We start from the raw sequence: 20,699 nt of genomic DNA, 5'->3' as shown, positions 1-20,699 counted from the left end.
TAAAAATATTTTTTTTTGTAATTTATCATTTTGAAAAATAAACCAAAAGTTATTAGACCTCGACTGATTATGATCTTGTAGTTAGCAGACACTTAATAATTTTTGAATTTTTTTTTCAACAATTTAATTTAAAAAAAACTAAAAATATGCACATGTAGAAAATTTAAAAAACTATAAGTGCAATTTTTTCAAACATTTTTTTTTGTAATTTATCATTTTGAAAAATAATCCAAAAATTATTAGACCTTGGCTACTTTCAGTATCATTAATTTTTTCCCATAAACTTAATAAAAAATGATTAAATATCATGTCAAGATCATTTTTATATTTATTTATTACACTGATGGCTTTGCAATGTCAGAGCACAAGAGTTTACTGAATAGACTTTATGGAGCATTTGAATTATTCCCGCGCGATGCTTTGGAATTTAATTTCGTACACATGATAAATAATATCATATATATATGTAGTATTTATTGTTGTGACACACAATGAATTTACTTTGTCATGAATTCACTAAAAGACAATAATGAAAAAAAAAAAAAAAAAAAAAAAAAAGAATTGTAGACGCCATTTATACGGAAATGTATAATTAAAACGTTTGAGAAGGTCCGTGGTTAAATTGCAACGGATGGTGAACGATTCTAAACTTTCTAACGAAAGTGCAAGTATTTTCCACGGGTCTGCATAACGTCTAAACTGAACCGTTGAAAAATACTTTCCCGCGTACTAGTTGTAAAGACTTTTCCATAATTTCCCAAACAGAACGAGACTACCGATAACCATCTACAGTACTTCCGTTTTTTTTTCTTTTTTTCCACTACACTTTTAATTCTTCCGCATTAATTAATGGACGTTATTAAACTCATTACACATTAGATATCTAAATACTTAATTTTATAAATAAATTTCCATATTATAATTAATGAACGTTAATTATTTTATTATTATTATTATTATTATTATTATTATTATTATTATTATTATTATAATAAACTTATCAAACCCATTCTCTCTTTTTGTTTTTAAATATTTATGTAGCCTTGAGTTTGTTGGTCCGGCAAATTCCTAATATTTTATTTTGACGGCCACGGACTTGCCCAAGGCATATTGTAACATAGTCAAGGTCCACCAGCCAATGACTCGCCATGACATATAAATTCGGGAGGGGGAGAGGGGGGGGTCCACCTATGCCCATTATCTCATGTAAAATGTTACCAAATGAATTTTAGGTGTAACTACAAGGTAAATTAACGATATTAATTCCCATTAACTAAAATTACAATCTAAATCCCTCGCACGGCCCTGGTAAATTAAATCGGTTTTAAAAAATATTTTTTACTGCACCGTAATAAATATAAGCAGTAAAAAAAAATAAATAAATTACTTTACAACATGACGTAACTCCATGTTTATTTCCGATACAAAAATTATATTTTAGTCTCCACGCTAAACAAATAATCTCATGCCGACTAATTAAATTAAACAACGCCGAGTTTTTTTTTCTTTTCTCCATTTTCTGACAATAGATTTATTTTTTTACGGCCGCGTGTCATACGGCTTCGCTCAGTAATTCTGTCCCATAATCTATTGTAGCTGTTTTTGTTTACTGCCCACTCATATGTACCGTGAAACAGATTATTTATCCTCGACTCTTGTGTACATATCGTTCGCACCTATGTAACGTAGGTGTCGCTTAAGTTTTGACCTACAGTGAACCGAAGTTAATGTACGAATTGTGGGCCAGTGTCAGTCAATGACACCTCCGTATTCGTAACTATACATACAGTTCATTTAATACCAATACACACACATATACATATATATATATGAGTCAGAAAAATGATGAGCCGACAAGTCGCGTACATTTTGTTGGGATCACTGGCCAATATTTGGGCCAATGTTACTAACAAATTGCTCAATGCCTGTTCGTTAAACTCGCTAGTATATAAAAAAAAAAAAGTATATAAAATATATAGATACTAAAGACGTATTTAATGAAAAATTTCTCATCTAATATTTCAAATTTAATTGCACATTTAATGTGTCGATGGAAACATTTATTGACACTCAATATGAAGCTCTAAGTGCGCTTTCTTGAGTAATTTTTATGTACGACAATATATATATGTATATAAATAATAGGATACTAGCAAACGTTTGCTCTTAATGTCCGTGGCTGGTGACCCGTGCGGTGCAAGTTAAACCCACTGGAGAAAGTTGCCAAGACTTTCTCGCTGTCTCTCTGCGCAGCAATGCAATCGCTCAAATCGTCTTGTATTAAGGTGTATTTAGTGTGTATATATATGTATATATGAGTGTATGTGTATCTGCAATATATAATGAAAGTACATACAATAAACGAAAGGCAAGAAACAATAATAAACAAGTAATATCGTAATTGCAATCGGAGTTGATTAAAAATTTTTTAAAAATTTAATTAAAGTGTCTTAATTGATTTAAAAAAAGGATACCATGGGTAAAAAATTCAAACAAAATACACAGGGGACAATTTTTGATGCTCGCCCCTTGGGGATGCAACCGACCGTGACGTGGATCTCAGCAGTGTGCTTGTGACGTCACTTATTTGATGACGTGTGGTCAACTGCGGTCAATGCACCAGAGTCTCGGGCGCATTTCTTTCTTGCGGGGCACACACTGCATGAGCAGGAGCTCTGGCCGCTGTTCCTCGGCGAGCTGTTCCACCAGAAAGCTAAGCCGCAATACCGCCAGATAACATGTATATATCTACATACATACATACATACATACTAGCGCACATACATTTAAAAAAAAAATGTTTAAAATTTTTTAAAACTCCATTCCATGTTTTTATGTTTAGACTAATTTTGTTTTATTAAATCATAAGTCAAAATAATTTAGCATGGATATTTATAATTGTTCTGACGTCATGTCTCGTATTATTCCTCGTATCGTTAAGTTGTGTTATATATATTTGTATATTTATATAAATGTGTATGTGTTCTAATACAGCAAGTTGTTACATTACATTAGTAAGTCTGGGTAATCGGCACAATCTATTCTCAGCAGCAATGCGAAATAGTACCACCTAGGAAGACCACAGGCAAGGGAGAAAATCAGCGTATTAAATATATGAAATCAATTTGCTTCATTTATTTAATATCAGTATTAATAAATTATCATTTCAAACAAATTACGTTTAATAGAGATTTTTTAGCCAATAATTGGTCGGGATTTTAACCGCAGATTGATTCCGAGGAAAAAAAGGATAAATATTAACTGGAGGTGAAAGAGGAGGATGTGGATAAAATCTAGTGATCAAGTGTCATTGGCACTTTCTTTCTCACATCAGTGTGTAATCATAATATATGTAGTAGTATAATTTAGCGAAGTGAATTCAGCATCTGAGCGGTCAGTTAGATGTATACTATTATGCCTCTGCGAACGGGCATTCAATCGTTTCTTACGTAACGGTCTCTTCGAGAAGTTCTCATCCAGAATATTCTTGCCCATACACTAAAAATTACTCCGCTTTGCTGTATTATACATTACATTGTATGTAAGTATACACGTGTATATATGTATACAAAATACAAAATTTTCTGGTGGTAATGGTATATATGGTGATTCTTCCACGTGCACAAGTGATGCTTATCTCAGCTATACTACATAAACATCTGAATTTATTTTCACGGAGAAATTTCGCCGGATTTTTTTTTCCTTTCTCATGATTTTTAACAACTTTTTTAAATTGCGTCGTATATTTTTTTTATCCGACATTAATAATAAAAATAATGCGTAATGATAAAATAAAAAGTTATATATATATATATATATATATGTTGAGCATGAATATAAATCATCAATTAAATGCATTTAAGAAAGCAAGAAAATAAATATTTTTAAAATAAAAAAAACGTTCTAGGAGATAAATACCGCAATTGAAAATTACGCAACAGTCACTTGACTGAGACAAAATAATTCTGCGGTTTTGAAAATTTTATTGTGATGATGATGATGGTGATGCGGCCCGAGAACAGAGCGATATGGATGTTAGATGGATAGAGTTAGAGTAAGAGACGTAATCTTAATCGCACGTTTTGGAGTAAGTACTCTCAGCAATGTAGCAACGACGAGGACGAGCACGATGACGATTGTGCGGCAACGAAGTGCAGAATATCAACGTGGACAAGTTAAAGCACCAAGCACACAAGCAAAAGCTACGCTACACAGCGAGCCGAGTTGAGAGGCGCGGACGGGCGGTCAGAGACCCCGCAGAGCCGGTGCAAACAGTACAGCATTAACCACTCCGGCGAGCTCTATCTTAACCTGGACCCAACAATACTCAATAACATGCCTCCTCTCCTCACCCTCCTCGTCGCGAAACCATCCGCGGATGTTTTATGCCGGTGAAAAAAACCTGTCGCTTTTCCACGGTCTCTCCCCGAATTTCCTGGCGAACATATGAATCCACCAACTTATAAATTAAATACCAACAACTGCTGCGAGTGCAGTGTACTCTAAACACTAGTCAGTACATAACAAGCTATTCCACAATAAACCACAGGAATAATAAATCAATAATTTGTACATTCATACATACATGATAATAATTTATTTTATTTGATTACTGTACCTTCAAAGAGAGAAGACAGCACTCACTGATAGTTATCGAAAAGTAATTCCTCAAATAAAACGTCCTGCCAACTCCAATATCAACTCCAACAATCAATAATAAAATATATATATTTATACTTATGTATATGTATATGTTTTTTTATATAATCAGCAAACAGCAATACTCAAATAAGTCACCACGTGTTAAATGTTTGTTTTAAAATAAGTTATTAATTCAAAACAATACACCATTCACTTAAAACCACCAGCGATTTGGTGGTAATCAGATGGACTAGACGCAATAATATGATGATGATGATATAATATAATCAACATAAGTCACACTAAACAACAAATAATGAGTACGTAAGTAACTAGCCGGTAGATCGCACGGCACGTGGTCTTGGAGCAGCGACACTTTAGCCTTGCTAACCACGCGTATCTCGTGTGGGTTGTTAACGTGCGTCTGAAGACCGAACGAGCCGCGATACGATGAAGAGTGAGTTCTGGTGAGTTCTGGCCTGGCTGTTCTGCCTTTTCCTGCAGTCCGTCTCGCTCTCGTTGGACGAGAGCGCCGTCCCTCTTTACTTAACTTGCGCACCTTTCCTCTTTACTTGCTCATACACCTATACCTATACCTATAGTTCTCTTTCCCCGACCTTGTTTCGCGTGCGCACCTACCCACTTCTCATCTCCCTCGGTACTCTGTACCTCTCTCCTATCCTCTATTCATTTTCATTCTTTCATCTGCTTTCATTTCTCTTTTCCCTCTATGCAATACTGGTGTACTGTACGCTCGCAGTCCTCTACTCGAAAAAACACTAAGTACTGAATACAGACCCCAGAGTACTGAGTAATAAGTATATCTGTACATGTGTAAAGTCTCTCCTCTCCTCTCCTCTTCTCTTCTCTGCTTCTATTCATCCCAGGCTATTTTACTACACCGTCGTGTCCATCCGTCACGTTTTCCCCTACTTATAAAAAAGAAACAATAATAATAACAACAACAACACACCCCATCGCAACCCTCTTACACGTTACCTAACTCGACAACAGCAACAACATCATTGTCATATTTTACTCTTACTCAATTATATTATATCTTGTAGTTTGTAGCTTGTGAACCCAACACTCGACAGTCTCTCCTTTAGTTAATATTATTTTTCACTCAAACTTTTTACCACCTGTGCACCCAATTATGTGTGTGTGTGTGTGTGTGTGCGTATTCTTTACCTCTTTACACATTTATCCCCGGTGATACTAAGCACAGCTCATTCCAAAGATTCAACGTACTCTGGTTCTTTATTTCTTAAGCGCAGACACCAGTAACCCCGCGGTTTATTATCTTCTATGCTGTAACTTTATTTATTTATTATTATTGTTATTATTATTTTTTTTGAGGCAGGTTAGGATTCTACTCTGGATATTAAGATTAACTTTCGGACCGAGTTTCGTAATTACTTTAGACCTCACACAGGTTTTAGAGTGAAAGGGGTCTCTTATTTATATACATATAATATAATATAAAATATACACTCCACAGATTAAACTCAGAGAAAGAAGAAATTTCATCTGCTGATCTAAATTGTTAAAACATTTATATTCACATTTAAATTCGTTAATTACTTTAATTATTTTCACAACAAAAAACCTGTTTAATTAATTTTTTTTTATTTATTTACTCAGCGAAATTCACGTCGAGAAATTTATGGATTTTTGGTTTTGAAATTAAAAAAATTTTTTTTTTTGTTACACATACATACACATATATACATCCATATATTTTTGTATTAATGTTTATCTTTTATTAATTAACTTTTCGCGTGTTTTTTTTTCGCTGATTTAAATACCGTGACGTCAGAGGCGAAGGCCTTTCGCGGAGGACAGAGTTGTGTGAATATATATATGTATAGAGAGAAGAGAAGAGGCGGAGGCACTTTGCTTGGGATCGCTTTTGCCTGAGCGTTGCCGTTCGTTCACCCTAGCGGGGGCACCAACCTGGCTTTACTTCAGTTACTCGCTGAAAGACTCGACGCGCTCTATAGGTACACTACACTTTCACACACCTAGTGTATAGGTGAAAATCTACAGAGGAAGATACCATACCATAGCATACCATTTCATACCATACCATACACTCTTTTCTAACTCTCTTCTATTCTAACATAATACATAATAATAAGTGTAGCCCTTGTATTGCTTACACTTTACCTACACTATCCCCTATTCCCTATACTTGTATGCCCATGCAAACTTAAATGCTGAGAGTAAAGAGACTAGTCGCCCAGTTAAGCCGATAATAATATAAGTACGCAACTTGTTATTTAGCAATTTAGTAATCGGATGTGAAAAAAATGCATTTTTTAAAAATCTAAATCCATTATCCCAAGTTTTTTTAAAAAAAAACCGAAGGATTTTCTCGCTTTATGACGATTTAATTATTGTTTTCAGTTTAACGACGTTAAGAGCTAAGTTGTAAAATAAATCCTAAATATTAAAGTTCGTCTTAACATTTAAGACAACTTATTTTTATTACTAAAGATACCTATGATGTTTTCTGTTGGTAATAAATCTGTTTAATTATAATACTCTCGATTGCTTTAAATAATAAAACAAAAATTTTACCAATTTAGATAAGTATATATGTATATGTATATTTTTTTAATCAATTGATTGACAATTTTTATTGAAGAAAGTTAAATTTTGCCGGTTTGAATTTTTTACGAAGGAAATCGCTTACCAGTGGATGAGAAGGATAAATAACTCGGTGTTTTATGGAGAAGGATATTCTCATTCAGGATTACCGGCAGGATCAGGAGTTACTTAATTACACCTGGTTTCACATCTGTAAAATTATCATAAGTTTTATTATCTAATGACTGGCATAATTATTTACGACGCGTTTGTGCAATTTGAATTAAAGGTAATTTTTAAGACTTAACGTACAGGCGCAAGAATTTTATGTGAAAAATAAATAGCAATTGAATTAGTTAATAATAAATAATAAATAGTAAGTTTATGATTAATTATTTCTTAAGAGTATCGAGAAGTAGTCACCATTCTGATGGAGACTGGATCAGTTGGAGTATCAGTTGGACTGGATCTTTGCTGCTGATGAGTGTAGCTGACTTCCATGTCGATTTCATCAAACTCTTCTTCCTCTTCTTCATGAGTGTCAGACTCTTCTTCTTCTTCACCTTCGCCTTCTTCCTCCTCTTCTTCGTCATCTTCTTCCTCTGAGCCACGAAACTGAGCAAAATCATTAATTAGCTTCAATTAAGTGACAAAAAATAATAAATTATTGTACTTACATCGCTCGCAGACTTTCCAATAGGTATCTGATCACTGTACAGAGCTTTGACTCGATCTTTCTGCATAAATAAAATAAAAAATTTATTTATTTATTCAAAATATATGAAAATTATTATCATACTGAAGGTAGCCAACATCTAATAATTTTTTTATTTCATTTTAAAAACGATAAATTATAAAAAAAAAATATAAAAAAAATTGCACTCAATCTGAAAATTATTAATTGTCCGCTAACTTCAGAATCATAAAATGATTATGAGTGTGAATGTAACTGACAAATGACAATTTTTAAAAATTTTTTAATAAATAAGTAAAATGTCAGTAAAATACAGTAGGGCCTGGCAAAATGGGTTATCCCAATGCTTTTTCAATAACTAACTACAGTAGAACCTCGCTATAAGACTATTCATTTTTCTCTTAAACTATCGCGTACCTGGTTTTTAAAAAACACATAATGATAATCTTATAATGAAGTTCGACTGTAAAAATAAAAAAATGCGTATTCAGATCAATGAAAAAATAGTACACGCATTTTTTTAAATTTCATTATTTTAATTAATTAATTTATCTATTTAAAAGTTTTCAATTGTCTGATGTCTGCTAAATTCACACTCATAAAATAATGGCACTAAAATTATGAATGTGAATGTAACTGACAACTGTCAATTTTGAAAATTTTGAAATAAGAGATAATTGATTAAAAATCGAATAAAATTAAAAAAATACACATCTATCAAATTTGAAAATGAGAACGTGGATTTATTATTTTGATATTTTGAATTGTCTAATCTGTTTATTTGTAATTTGAAATTAGTCTCATGTCTGCTATATTCACACTCATCCCAAGTTAGCCGACATCTAATAAATTTTTATTTTTTTTAAAAACAATAAATTACAGAAAAAAAAATTTCAAAAAATAGCACCTAGAGGTTTTTAAATTTTTCACATATGCAATTTTTAATTTTTTTTTAAATTAATTTTTCACAAAAAAAAACTGACTTGTCTTCTAACTTCAGGATCATAAATATTGACATACCCATGCTTGGTTCACAGTCTCCAGCTTCTCAACTTCCTCTTCATCATCAATTGGCTTGTCAACATTAAACCACAACGGATCTGTAGCTCTAGGCTGCAAATTCGGCCACAATGGCATGAAAGACATGATCAAATTTACAATAAAATCTTTAAATCAAATCAACTTTTAACTTGTAACTCTGACTCGTAGAAAAATACAATGGCCTCCATGACAAAACATGACGATCTAGAACTTTCTGCGCACGCGCATTTAAAATTTAAAATAACCCCGCGTTACCTACCAACGATAACCCGCCAACAATCGATACACTAGCTACGCCATCTTGCAATAAAATTCAAAATTACCGCCCATAAATTTTCCAGATGATCGATTGCTGTCGTTATCTCAGCGGCATGTGATCTTCAGAATTAATATCAGACACATTCACTCACCACCACCACCGCAAACTTTCGTAACTCGATTCCCACCACCTCAAACTTCACCACTACCAGTAGTTAATCTACGTCCATAGAAATCAGCAGCAGGATCACCATCACCAGCTAGCATTACATCAACCAGCAGCAATATATTCACCAGTTGGTTTATTACTCCTTAGTCTTCTAAATGGTGATCGTGTTACGCGGGCAACAATCCCAACTTTACAATCAACTAGAAAGTCGTCCCAGTTATTTTTATTTACAAGACATTCGTCCTTTCAACTGGACTCCGAACCAGAACATTCACATTTTTTAAATTTAAAAAGTTCAAAGTAACAGGATTACTTTTTTCACTGACATTCACAACTGGACTATCGTGACAACGGTTCAGTTGATAAAAATATACTTTGTGATATAACCTGCATTACTAAGAGTAAGTTTATTATTACATATATATTTAAATAAATATCATATATATTATCATTGACATTCAATATAATGACCTCTCAATCACTAATCACTATTTTAATTTTTATTATTTTCATTTTAGCCAACATCAAGTAACGGATGTTTAAAAAAAATATATACATATATATATATATAAAAAAATATTTATCTATTTTGCTATCTTATATATTTTTTATCAATAAGATATCCCTATTGTACGCGTTGATTTATTTTTTAAATAATTATGTCATTTTTTTATGACCTAAAAAAAATGATACTGAAGTTAGCCGGCGTCTGATAGTTTTTGAATTTTTTTAAAATCATAAATTATGAAAAAATAAATTTTTTGAAAAATTGCACTTATAGCTTTTTTAATTTTCTACATGTGCATATTTTTAGTTTTTTTTTTTTTTTCATTGATTTGTTGAAAAAAAAATCAAAAAATTTTTAATTGTCTACTAACTTCAAAATCACAAAAAAATTACTAATTATTTTAATTAAATTTTTCTATTTACTATCGCGTACATGTAATTGCATTATTCCACGTACTTACTTTCTATTTTACGTTCAAAACAGGATATATTGGATCCTTGAACTCACATTTTCTCATACTTTTTATATATGTATATTATATATATCTTCAACTGCTGATATATAAAAGCATACCACATTCTCTCTCATTTCTCTTTCTTATGATTAAATTCTTAATTGTAATATAGGTTTTATTGATCCAATTGATATCAATAAGATTGACGATACTTTAAAAAAATAAATAAATATATATATAAATATATTTTAATCTGTGTCATTGATTTAATGACGAAATAGATGGATAAATTCTGATCTTATGAAGATAAAGTATTCTTTGTGGTTTCTATGGAATGTCTATTGATTTTCAAAGAATGCTAGTAAATTATATTGAAAAAATTCAAATATTTTTATGAGATAAATTATTTATCAATTTTATTTTGACACCAATTCGAATTAAGAAATAATTCAGGCATTATCAGGTTTTAATAAAATTATTTTATAAAATGTGAATAATTGTGGCTTTTATATTAAAATTGTGGTAACGGATCCGTTGTTGATAAATTTGTGAACTAAACTGAGGTAAAAGTAATATGATATATATTTAAAAGATGACGTTTATAAACTTATTTATTTATAGTGGATTTTTTTACGTTGAATCTTTAAAAGAGCTTACGCAGTTATATTTTTTATTGATATCAGGTTTAATATAAGGAAACTTGATAAGGAAACTCCGTGATATAAATTCAGTAGTAATTTAATGTAATAATATTTTATCGATTAACTCTTTTTATATTTAATCAGTTTTGCTGTTAATGATTTTCCTGGTCTTATTATTGACTATAATGCTTTATCTTTATATTTTTTTCAACACTTGAATCACTGAAAAAAAATTGCGCTTCTGAAAACTCATCTCAATAAATTTTATCAAGAATTCAAGAATTTAATTATTATGTGTCCTGCTAAGGGTTATATAGAAAAAAAGGATTTCAAAAATTTTAGTTCTCAATTCATAGCACAAAAAATTTCTTGAGTCAAGTAAAAATTTTATTAGAGATTTATTAATTTTGTTATTGTGTCAAATAAATATTTTTTTCTCTGTATATTCGGTCCCAACTGATTTACTCACGTAAAAATTATATTTACATTTATGCAAATATGCTCTACTATAAAAACATTCGCACAATTTTAAAGATAATTTATTAATGAATAAAATAAATTAAATTTTAAGTTACTTTTTTTTAAAAAATGATTGAAAATATTTGTGCTGTCAATATGTACGGATGTTGGTAAACACAATAACTTAAACAATACAACCCAGTTAAAAAAATAATTTGAATTTGGCATAATTTTTAAATTTGAAAATAAAGCAAGTCAAATTTAAGTTCTTTTTTTAATAAATGAAAAACATATTTTAAGATATGAAAGCACATTTGGCTTAAAAAAAAGACAATTCGTCACCAATTGGTCATTCTTTATTTCGAAATCAAATTTAACGATTTTTAATGTAAATTTTTTTTTTAATAATAAATTATTGAGTTAAAAATACATTTAATCAAATCAATAAATTTTTTAGTCAACAATATTTATCTTCTCTGGAGTAATACTTCTTGCATAATATATTTAAATTTACTTAACTTTTGTAAATTTATTTCATGACCATACCAACTGATTTTCTAACATCTAATAACATTGTCGTACATTAAAAGACTCTAAACTATTTAGTTGTACTTTACACTAGTAAAGAGAGAGTATACCAAGTTTTCACTACTAAGTTCAACAAAAATAACTGACGTAGATTATTTTGAAAAAGATAATTACTGTGAAAGTTAACTGACTTTGATAACGAGAGGTTTTAAATTTTTTGAATTATTCCATTGTCCATAAATTACTTTGATCGAAATTTTTTAACTTTTTGATAGTTCTTTAATTATTTGCATTTAAAAATAATTCATTAAAATCTGCCAGAATACAATTTCTTGAAAAAAATTTACATTTAAATGCAAATAACTAAAGAACTTTCAAAAATTTCGAAAACTTTGTATAAAATAAGTGTTGTGGGAAATGAAATGATCTACAAAAATGGTCCTATAACATTTTAAGATATATGATAGTTTCGGCGGGAAATTCAAATAATACAAAAATTTACCATGAATTAAATTTTGACGAATAACTTTTGAAAAATTAAATTTATCGAAAAATTATAAGAGACCTTTTTTGTAGACCGCTTAATTTTCAACAAAATTATCTATTGCTTTTTCTGATGCACTAATTCTGTAATGAGTAATCAAGTTTTAAACTTTGAAAAAAATTTTTCCCATGTTATTTAAATGAAAAATCGAAAATTGCGCCGAGGCAGCTGTTAATTTTAATGCTAAGCTCAGAATTAAACATTTTTTTTCCTCATCTCGAATAATATTTTTAAAAAAAGTTTATTTAGACACAGTCTAATATATATTTATTTAAAAAGTTTATTCACGCAGATAAAAATGGAAATGAATCATTCGGGTCATGAGCATCATGATCACAGTGCCATGGATCATTCGAAAATGGAGCATATGGCAAATGTAGAAGAATCCAATCCCATGCCTGATCATATGCATGGAATGCAAGGAATGCATATGATGATGGTCAGTAAATATTTATAATTATAAGTAATAAGTTTACAGTCATTATTAATTTATCAGTCAATAATTATAGTGAAAGAATGATGATGTTGGCTGTAGTTTTAATTAAAAATTACATAACACTATAATGCTATAGATGTACTTCCACTTTGGGTATGACGAAACAATTCTCTTCGAATCATGGAAAATTTCAACCATGGGAGGATTAATTGGCTCGATGATAGGCATTATTATAATGGCTGCGCTTTATGAAGGACTGAAGTACTACAGAGAATATTTGTTCTGGAAAACTTACAATACACTTCAATACAGAAGTGTCACGGTACCACCGGAAAAAAATCCTACCACTGAAGACAGTCGTGTTGTACAGTAGGTTTAGAAATTTTTTAACTTCAATTTTTTATACTAATTTACTATTAACGACAATCACCATAATAATATCTAACTGTAATTGAGATTGTAATTTTTTTTATGATATTTAACATTATAGTATGGTCGGAGAAGTTATTCACAGACAACCGTGAGTAAATATATATATATATATATAAATTATTTGTTTCTTGTTTTTGTTTACAGCTACTCTGCCTGCATGACGTATCTTTCACTTTTTTTTTTCTCACTATTATTATTCTTTTCAAGGCATGATTTTTATCATCAGCATTTTTTAATTAACTTGCATGACTACAAAACTATAGGAAAAATATCTCTATAAATTAAATGTCGTAAATATTTATCATTTGAATTTAAATTAAAAAATATTGCTCGTAATTTATGAAAAATTTTAATAGAGATATTTATCCAAGGTTTTAAAGTCGCGTAAAAAATTTTTTGTTACCTTGAGGTGAGACCCAGTACCCGATTTAGGAACTAGTGGCCGTTCACTTATGCACAGAAAGAAAGTTGTTGTCAAGAAAATATTTTGCAAGACAAACGTTTTCTATACTGAGTCAAGATTTTCTTGAGTTAAGAGAATTTGTCTTGGTCAGAAAGTTGAGGTTTTCAAAAAAAATTTCTTAAATCAAGAATATTTACTTGCAGTCGAGAATTTTTTTTCTGTGTGTGTTTGTATATTGAATTAGGGTGTGTAGATCAGGTTTAAATCAAATCGAATCTCGAATTTTCAAATAATTCATAACTTTTTGAATTATTCGTCAATTTTCAAATTATCCGAAAGTTTTTGAATTATTTGTAACTTTTCAAATTACTCGACTCGAATTTGATCAGCTGTCAAATATTAAATTTTTATTTTATGGAGAGCTTAGTTTTTAAAACAAACAAAAATAATTTTTTCGTAGATTCGTGTCTGAGTTCTAATTACCTCCACCAAAAATTTGAATTATTTACGAGTTCGGAAAGTTTAGAATTGTCTAAAAATTTACGAATAATTCAAAAACTTATGAATAATTCGAATTGTTTAATTTGAAGCTCGAGTCGATTTGATAGGAATTATTCGTAAATTCGAATTATTCGCACACTTCTTATATCTATATCTTCTAAATTTTACTAAATATAGATATACAGATACATGAAATGATCGAATACTAGTTTCGTGATCGAGTATTAGGCCTTTTACCTCAAATGTATAAAAGAAATAACTAAATAAAATAATTATTTTTGTTACAGACCAACGATGCTGTCATGGATGCATACTTTCCAAACGTTATTACATATCATTCAAATAATTTTATCGTACTTCCTGATGTTGATATTTATGACATATAACGTATGGCTTTGTATCGCAGTAGTTCTCGGTGCAGCGATCGGATACTTTTTATTTGGCTGGAAAAAGTCCGTAATTGTAGACGTTACGGAACACTGTCACTAACAATACCCACTATCATTAGCATAAATATCGCACACATTAATTTATTTTCTTCTTTACTTATGATGTTTAATCGGACGTACGCTCGCGATGTTGATGATATTTATACGATCGATACAAGTAGAATTGACAAATAATAAAATAATAATTTTTTATTCCATACAACAAACGTATTTATTGTACGTTTAATATTGTGCCTAATTAGCTAATGTGGAATTAAATATTCATTAATAAATATATGTATATATTTTATATAAATATGATCATGTCGGGCAAAGAAGAAAATTATTAACAACCTTTTTTATCAGTATTTTTTAGTATAAATCGGCTCGCAAGTTAGCTGATAATTAATTTAATTGTTTATTTATTATTAGTAAGGACATTCTCAGACCGTGTCCCCACTTTTTAAAAATATTCAATGACTATATACTGTTATAACAGTATTCAAATTTTATTAATTAAAGGCATTCTCAGACAGTGCCTTCCAATTTTTCAAAATTTTCATTGAACGAACTGTCAAAAGAAATATAGAATTTAAATAAAAATTACTTAGAGTTGTCATCAATTAGAAGCTAAATAAAATTTGTTAAGTAAATTTCAGCCTACGAAATTTTAAAATCCAAATTATAAAATTGACATGAAAATTTTACTGAAAATTATTTACCAAATTTAGTTTAATCCCTAATAGATGTCAACTGTAAGTTATTTTTTTTGAAAATCTGTATCTCAGTAAAATTGTTCTCTTTTCAATTAATGCTTTAATTTTTGTTTTCATGAATTGATTAAATTTTGATACGTTTATGACAGTTGTCATTAAAAATTTTAAAAAACTAGGGGTACTGTTTGAGAATGCCTTCAATTTCAAAAAAATTACTGGCAGTTGTTATCAATGAGGAGTCAAACGAAATTTGGTGAATAATTTTAAGCCTACAAAATTTAAAAATTTGAACCATAAAATTTAGATAAAGATCCTACCGAAATTTATTTTTCAAATTTCGTTTAACTCCTAATTGATCTCAACTGTAAATAATTTTTTCAAAAATCTGTAGGCGAGTCCTTTTTTCAATTGATGCTTTAACTTTTTGTGAATTATCAAAATTTTAATACAGTCATTACAATTGAAAGTCATTGAATATTTTAAAAAAGTGGGGGCACTGTCTGAGAATGGCCTAAATAAATAGACAAATTATTTTTACTTGTAAATATTGTTGAGATATTGCAACATAGTATATTGGTAATTGATAAATGTATGTAGAAAATTAATGGTTACGTTGAATATAATTTTTTTTTAATATATATATATAAAAAAAAAAAAAAATATTTTTTTACCTAATCTAATTAATTAAATTAACCTGTAAAAATAATTAATTATTAAATAGACAATATTAATTTTAAACAAGCATAGTTATTTTATTTATCATATTCATTTTTTTATGATACAAAAATTTATCTTTAAGGCGCAGTCAGTTAATACATTTTCTTACTATTACGTAATTTTTTTTTTGTTATTTAAAAAAGTTATGGCGGCTGATAATATATTAGCGTTATCATTATTTATTACAATATATATATAATTTATTTATAAAAAACATGACACGCAACATTTAATAGATTTTTATCCGAAAAATATGTCGATGAATTTTTATCGTGATATGATTTCATTTGCGCATTACAATTTATTGTTACAAACAGTAAGCGTTGTAATTCACTGTTACTTTTATTTCATTTTTTTATGTATATTAGATTTAAAAAAAAAAAAAAAAAAAAAATGGATATTTTTTTTTACTTCGCAGTAAGAAAAAAAAATTTGATTTAAAAAAAAACTCGTAAAAAAATTTTAGGTCTATTTTAAGAACGTACGCAAACTAATTTCCGGTATTTTTTTTAATTTATTATAATTAATTATTTGTTTACGTAAATTTTTTTTAAATACGTAATGAAGTAGAATTTCTTGACATTTAAATTTATTTTTACCGCCAAAAATATTTGTAATTAAAAAAAAATTTTAATTTTGAAATTTTTCAAAGTTTCGCTCATAAATTTTTCCTCTTTATTAAAAAAAAATCTTGAACGAGAATTAAAAATTGTTTTTTTGTTTAAATTATAAAAATACCGAAGTCTGTTTAGCGCGACTTTGAAAATTAATTTAATATTTTTTCCATAAAAAAAAAATGATTATTTTTATCACCTTAATGTATATGATAAAGCACCTATTATATATTTGTGAATGTCTTTGTTGGGACGAATACCAAAACAAAATTAATAATATGTTTGTACCCGCAATAAAGGTGCAAATATTATATAAATATGTACAAATTTATATTATTGTTAAGTAATACAAAAAAAGGTGGATTTTATTTAAAAATAATGTGAAGCTATACTTGGGTAATTATCACAAGCCGATGGTACGTGAACTATTTTTTATTTTATTTAATACTGTAAATAAATAATAAAAACAACAAATTGTTTTTTTTAAGTGATGATAAGAGTTTTTTTTTTTTAATTGATGTCTTGATCAATTAGTACTCGCACTGTAAAAAATTTGCAGAGTGAATGCGGTTTTATTTAAAATCAAGATCACTTCGCTGAACAAACAAACTTTTTTCTCCATGAAAAAGATTCAAAAAAAGTTCGACTTGTGAAACTTTTAAACTTAAGACAGATTAGAACCTCGAGTGGAACTTTTTTTTAATTTTCGTAATTTTGATAATAAAAATAAACGTTTGTCTAGGACATTAAGTAATTTTACTACATTTTATCCTCGTTTCAAAAAAGTTCCCGCTAGAAACCAATATCCCATAAGATTAAAAAAACGAGGTTTAAATTTATTGAAAATATGTTTTAAAAACGTTCTTCTTTTACTCAAATTTCGCTCATTTAAAATCCTAGGGAAAATTTGTTTTTACTATCAAAATTACAAAGTTTAAAAAAAATTCTAATCTGTTTCAAATTTGGAAGTTCCACATGTCGAACTTTTTTGAAATCTTTTAGAACGGATTTTTTTTTACACAGGCTATTCACTCCTGATTTTTAACAGTGTGAGATTACTCTTAAACTATTAATATTATCTGTTATTAAAATTTTTTTTTCAATACCATGAGCATTTTTCACAGAGCATGCGCTTGCTTCAAATTATTTTTTATACCTAAAACGAAAGCTCGATAAAATTCCCAGTGCTTTCGTATTTATTTGTAAAATTAAAATTAAAATAACTGAGTAATGTATTTTAAAATTTTCTATATCAAACAAAAAAACACATAAACTATGTTTGTATTAATCTAAAAATAAAAAACTTTTTACTAACAAAATCCATCGAGAACTTTGGTCTAAATCACAAAAAAAAATATTTATATAATCTGTCGTTACTTACTAGTAATTAAATTTTTTTTTCTCCAATAATTAATTGTTAATAAGTTTAGGGTTAAAGTAAAATAATTATTTCCCACATGCATAATTTATTAATAGCCGAATAAAAATATTAAATATTTAATCTTAGTACCAAGACCTACTCGGAGCTAGACAATGGCATACAGCAGCTAGAGCGTTGAGGCGAGTGTTGTTTTGAGAGATCAATAGTATCTTCAACAATTGGACGTTCAAGTTTAGCTTCTAGTTTAGCCCAAGCTGCAACAGCTGCACCAAAAGCTGCTTCAACATTTGTTGCATTTTTAGCAGACGTTTCTACTAAAGGCGGATTACCGTTTTCTGCACACCAAGCACGTGCTTCTTCTGTCGTTATTTGTTTATCAGTCTCTGCTACATCAACCTGATTTAGTTTTTTTTAATAATTAATTCCAAATCTATCTATTGCTAATGTTTAATTCAAACAATCCAATAAATTCTGATATTAAATAATTTGTATGGGAATAAATTGTAAAATTTAATAAAAAAGTCGCCGGATTCTTTAAGAATTTTTAATAACTTCTACTTCAGCCTTATTAATGTTTATAAAAATAATTAACAAAAAATTAAATTAAAATTTTTAATTATTTACTTTACCGATAAACTTTTTTTACAAGTTCAAATAAATTGTAAGTAAGGTAAGAGACCCGGTACTCGACCAGGGAACTAGTACCCCATCAGTCATATATTTATATATCTATATACTAAATTTTACTAAATATAGATATACAAGTATATGGATTGAGTACTAGTTCCCTGATCGGGTACTAGGTCTGTTACCTCATAATAAATAATTTTGTAGACGATAAAAATATTTGTTTCTGAAAACCTCTCGGTTGTAATGGTACTGAAATTTTTTTTTTGTAAAAAGATGTAGTAATATCTTACAGAAGTATAAATCAGAAGTTACTAGATTTTTTAAGAGCATTTGTCAACAGTAAAAATTAAAAATGACTGAAATGTCATAATCGTATTAAAATTTTAATAATTAATTTAAGAAATTAAAGCATTAATTGAAAAGAGAACAACTCCGCCTCGAAATGAAATTTTTAAAAAATTACTTACAGTTTTCTTCAATTAGAAGTTAAAGAAAATTCGTTTAATAAATTTCAGTCTACAAAATTTAAAAGTTCAAATTATAAAGTTGACATGTAGTCTTTACTGGAATCATTTTCCAAATTTCGTTTAACTCTCAATTGATATCAACTGTACGTAATTTTTTAAAAATCTATCTCAGCAAAATTGTCCTTGTGTCAATTAATGCTTTAATTTTATCTTTAATTACTTGATTAAATTTTGATGCGCTTATGACAGCTGTCATTTGAAATTTAAAAAAACTCTGGGCCACTGTCTGAACGCTCTTGAATAAAATAAATAAAAAAAAACAAATACTTACTTTATTACCAACAACAATAAAAGGAAATAAAGAGCCTTCTTGTACATCAGCGTAATACAAAAATTCTGATCTCCACAGTGCTAAATTTCTAAAGCTAGTTCTGTCATCAATAGCATAAGTCAGTAAGCAAATATCAGAGCCTCTGTAAAATGGTGTTCTTAACGTTTTAAATCTTTCTTGGCCAGCAGTATCCCATATTTGTAAAGTGTAAGCTTCCCCATTAATTTCAATATCTTTGTTCAGAAACTCAACTCCAATAGTATGGAAACTGTGCTCGTCAAAATGATTTGAAACGAATCTATTCATCAGACATGATTTACCAACTCCACCATCCCCAAGTATCACAACTTTCAATAACGTTGATTTCTGTGAATTTCTATTTGGTGCAGTTCCACTACGTGGTGAAGTTGCCATCAGTGAATTACTTCCAGACATAATAATTATTTTTATTATTTTTTTCTCTTTCTTGTCATTAAATTATCATTTATAAAAATAATTTTAATTTATTATAAATATATTTTTTTATACTTTTGATTTAATTAGATGGATTTCCTTATATGTTTCATTATTTGTACACAATTACTCAGCCTCAGTACTTAATAAATTATCCGAAGGTCATATGACTTGTTTTTGTATGTAAGAATCATAAAAAAAATAACTATCGCTCTTTGTGTGATACATAAAATTAAAAAAAAAATTATGTCAGTATCATTGGATACTTTGTTATGAATTTTAAATATTCATATACTTATATAAATATATTTACTGTTCAGACAGTAGATTAATAATTTTTATTTTTTATTTGAGATATTGATTTAAATAAATATTTTGCTGAACGAAAATATAAATTGGCGGTTAGCTGTCATTGATTTTAAAATTTTTTTATAAATCTTCATCTCGCTTTAATTTTTTTAAAATTTATGCATGTATTTATTTATTTATATTTTGTAAACTGTGAATTTAAATAAATAACTTGTAAAATCTTTGGTTCTTTAATTTATTTTTAAAAATATTTGACACATCACTGTTGCTTAGACTGGCACTGATAATAAAATAGAACAAAGACCAGGAACGCCCATGCTGTCATAGAACAAACTGAAGTTATCAGCAACAC

General features: G+C 28.8%; 4 protein-coding genes across 10 annotated transcripts in view; 1 reads left to right on the top strand and 3 right to left on the bottom strand.

Annotated features, from left to right (window-relative positions):
• The window catches only part of LOC103577048 (ecdysone-induced protein 74EF), a 64,658-nt gene extending 57,239 nt beyond the window's left edge, over positions 1–7,419 (bottom strand). Inside the window, exon 1 of one of the 2 annotated variants that reach the window (XM_053740864.1) lies at positions 7,340–7,419. The gene's annotated coding sequence lies outside the window, so the exon portion shown is untranslated. Of the gene's footprint in view, positions 1–4,618; positions 5,079–7,339 lie in introns of those variants that run through there. The other variant, XM_053740863.1, reaches the window with a different exon arrangement.
• On the bottom strand, positions 7,234–9,161 carry LOC103577046 (anaphase-promoting complex subunit 15). 2 transcript variants are annotated; one of them, XM_014440196.2, is made up of 4 exons: positions 8,948–9,161; positions 7,911–7,970; positions 7,657–7,848; positions 7,234–7,444 (listed from the first exon to the last, which is right to left on the bottom strand). In XM_014440196.2, the coding sequence occupies exons 1-4, from the start codon at positions 9,071–9,073 to the stop codon at positions 7,439–7,441; spliced, it is 384 nt and encodes a 127-aa protein (XP_014295682.1). In that variant the 5' UTR covers positions 9,074–9,161; the 3' UTR covers positions 7,234–7,438. The 2 variants fall into 2 exon arrangements, with proteins under 2 accessions (XP_014295682.1, XP_008555746.1); XM_008557524.3 differs by lacking the exon at positions 7,234–7,444 and having other exon boundaries at positions 7,459–7,848.
• An 87-nt stretch (positions 9,162–9,248) lies between these two features.
• LOC103577044 (high affinity copper uptake protein 1) lies at positions 9,249–16,083 on the top strand. Of its 3 annotated transcripts, none has more exons than XM_008557521.2 (5): positions 9,249–9,796; positions 12,822–12,968; positions 13,102–13,334; positions 13,456–13,485; positions 14,589–16,083. In XM_008557521.2, the coding sequence occupies exons 2-5, from the start codon at positions 12,828–12,830 to the stop codon at positions 14,788–14,790; spliced, it is 606 nt and encodes a 201-aa protein (XP_008555743.1). In that variant the 5' UTR covers positions 9,249–9,796; positions 12,822–12,827; the 3' UTR covers positions 14,791–16,083. The 3 variants fall into 3 exon arrangements, with proteins under 3 accessions (XP_008555743.1, XP_008555744.1, XP_008555745.1); XM_008557522.2 differs by having other exon boundaries at positions 12,809–12,968; XM_008557523.2 differs by lacking the exon at positions 13,456–13,485.
• Positions 16,084–17,200: 1,117 nt separating this feature from the next.
• On the bottom strand, positions 17,201–20,699 carry LOC103577043 (ras-related protein Rab-9B). 3 transcript variants are annotated; one of them, XM_008557520.2, is made up of 3 exons: positions 20,114–20,699; positions 19,586–20,009; positions 17,201–18,553 (listed from the first exon to the last, which is right to left on the bottom strand). In XM_008557520.2, exons 2-3 carry the CDS (start codon positions 19,997–19,999, stop codon positions 18,293–18,295), a joined length of 675 nt encoding a protein of 224 aa, XP_008555742.1. In that variant the 5' UTR covers positions 20,000–20,009; positions 20,114–20,699; the 3' UTR covers positions 17,201–18,292. The 3 variants fall into 3 exon arrangements, with proteins under 3 accessions (XP_008555742.1, XP_008555741.1, XP_008555740.1); XM_008557519.3 differs by having other exon boundaries at positions 19,586–20,251; positions 20,352–20,699; XM_008557518.2 differs by having other exon boundaries at positions 19,586–20,699.

The sequence above is a fragment of the Microplitis demolitor genome, chromosome 7 (assembly GCF_026212275.2).
Source record: "Microplitis demolitor isolate Queensland-Clemson2020A chromosome 7, iyMicDemo2.1a, whole genome shotgun sequence".
Classification (NCBI taxonomy): domain Eukaryota; kingdom Metazoa; phylum Arthropoda; class Insecta; order Hymenoptera; family Braconidae; genus Microplitis; species Microplitis demolitor.
This window is presented reverse-complemented; position numbering and strand designations above follow the sequence as displayed.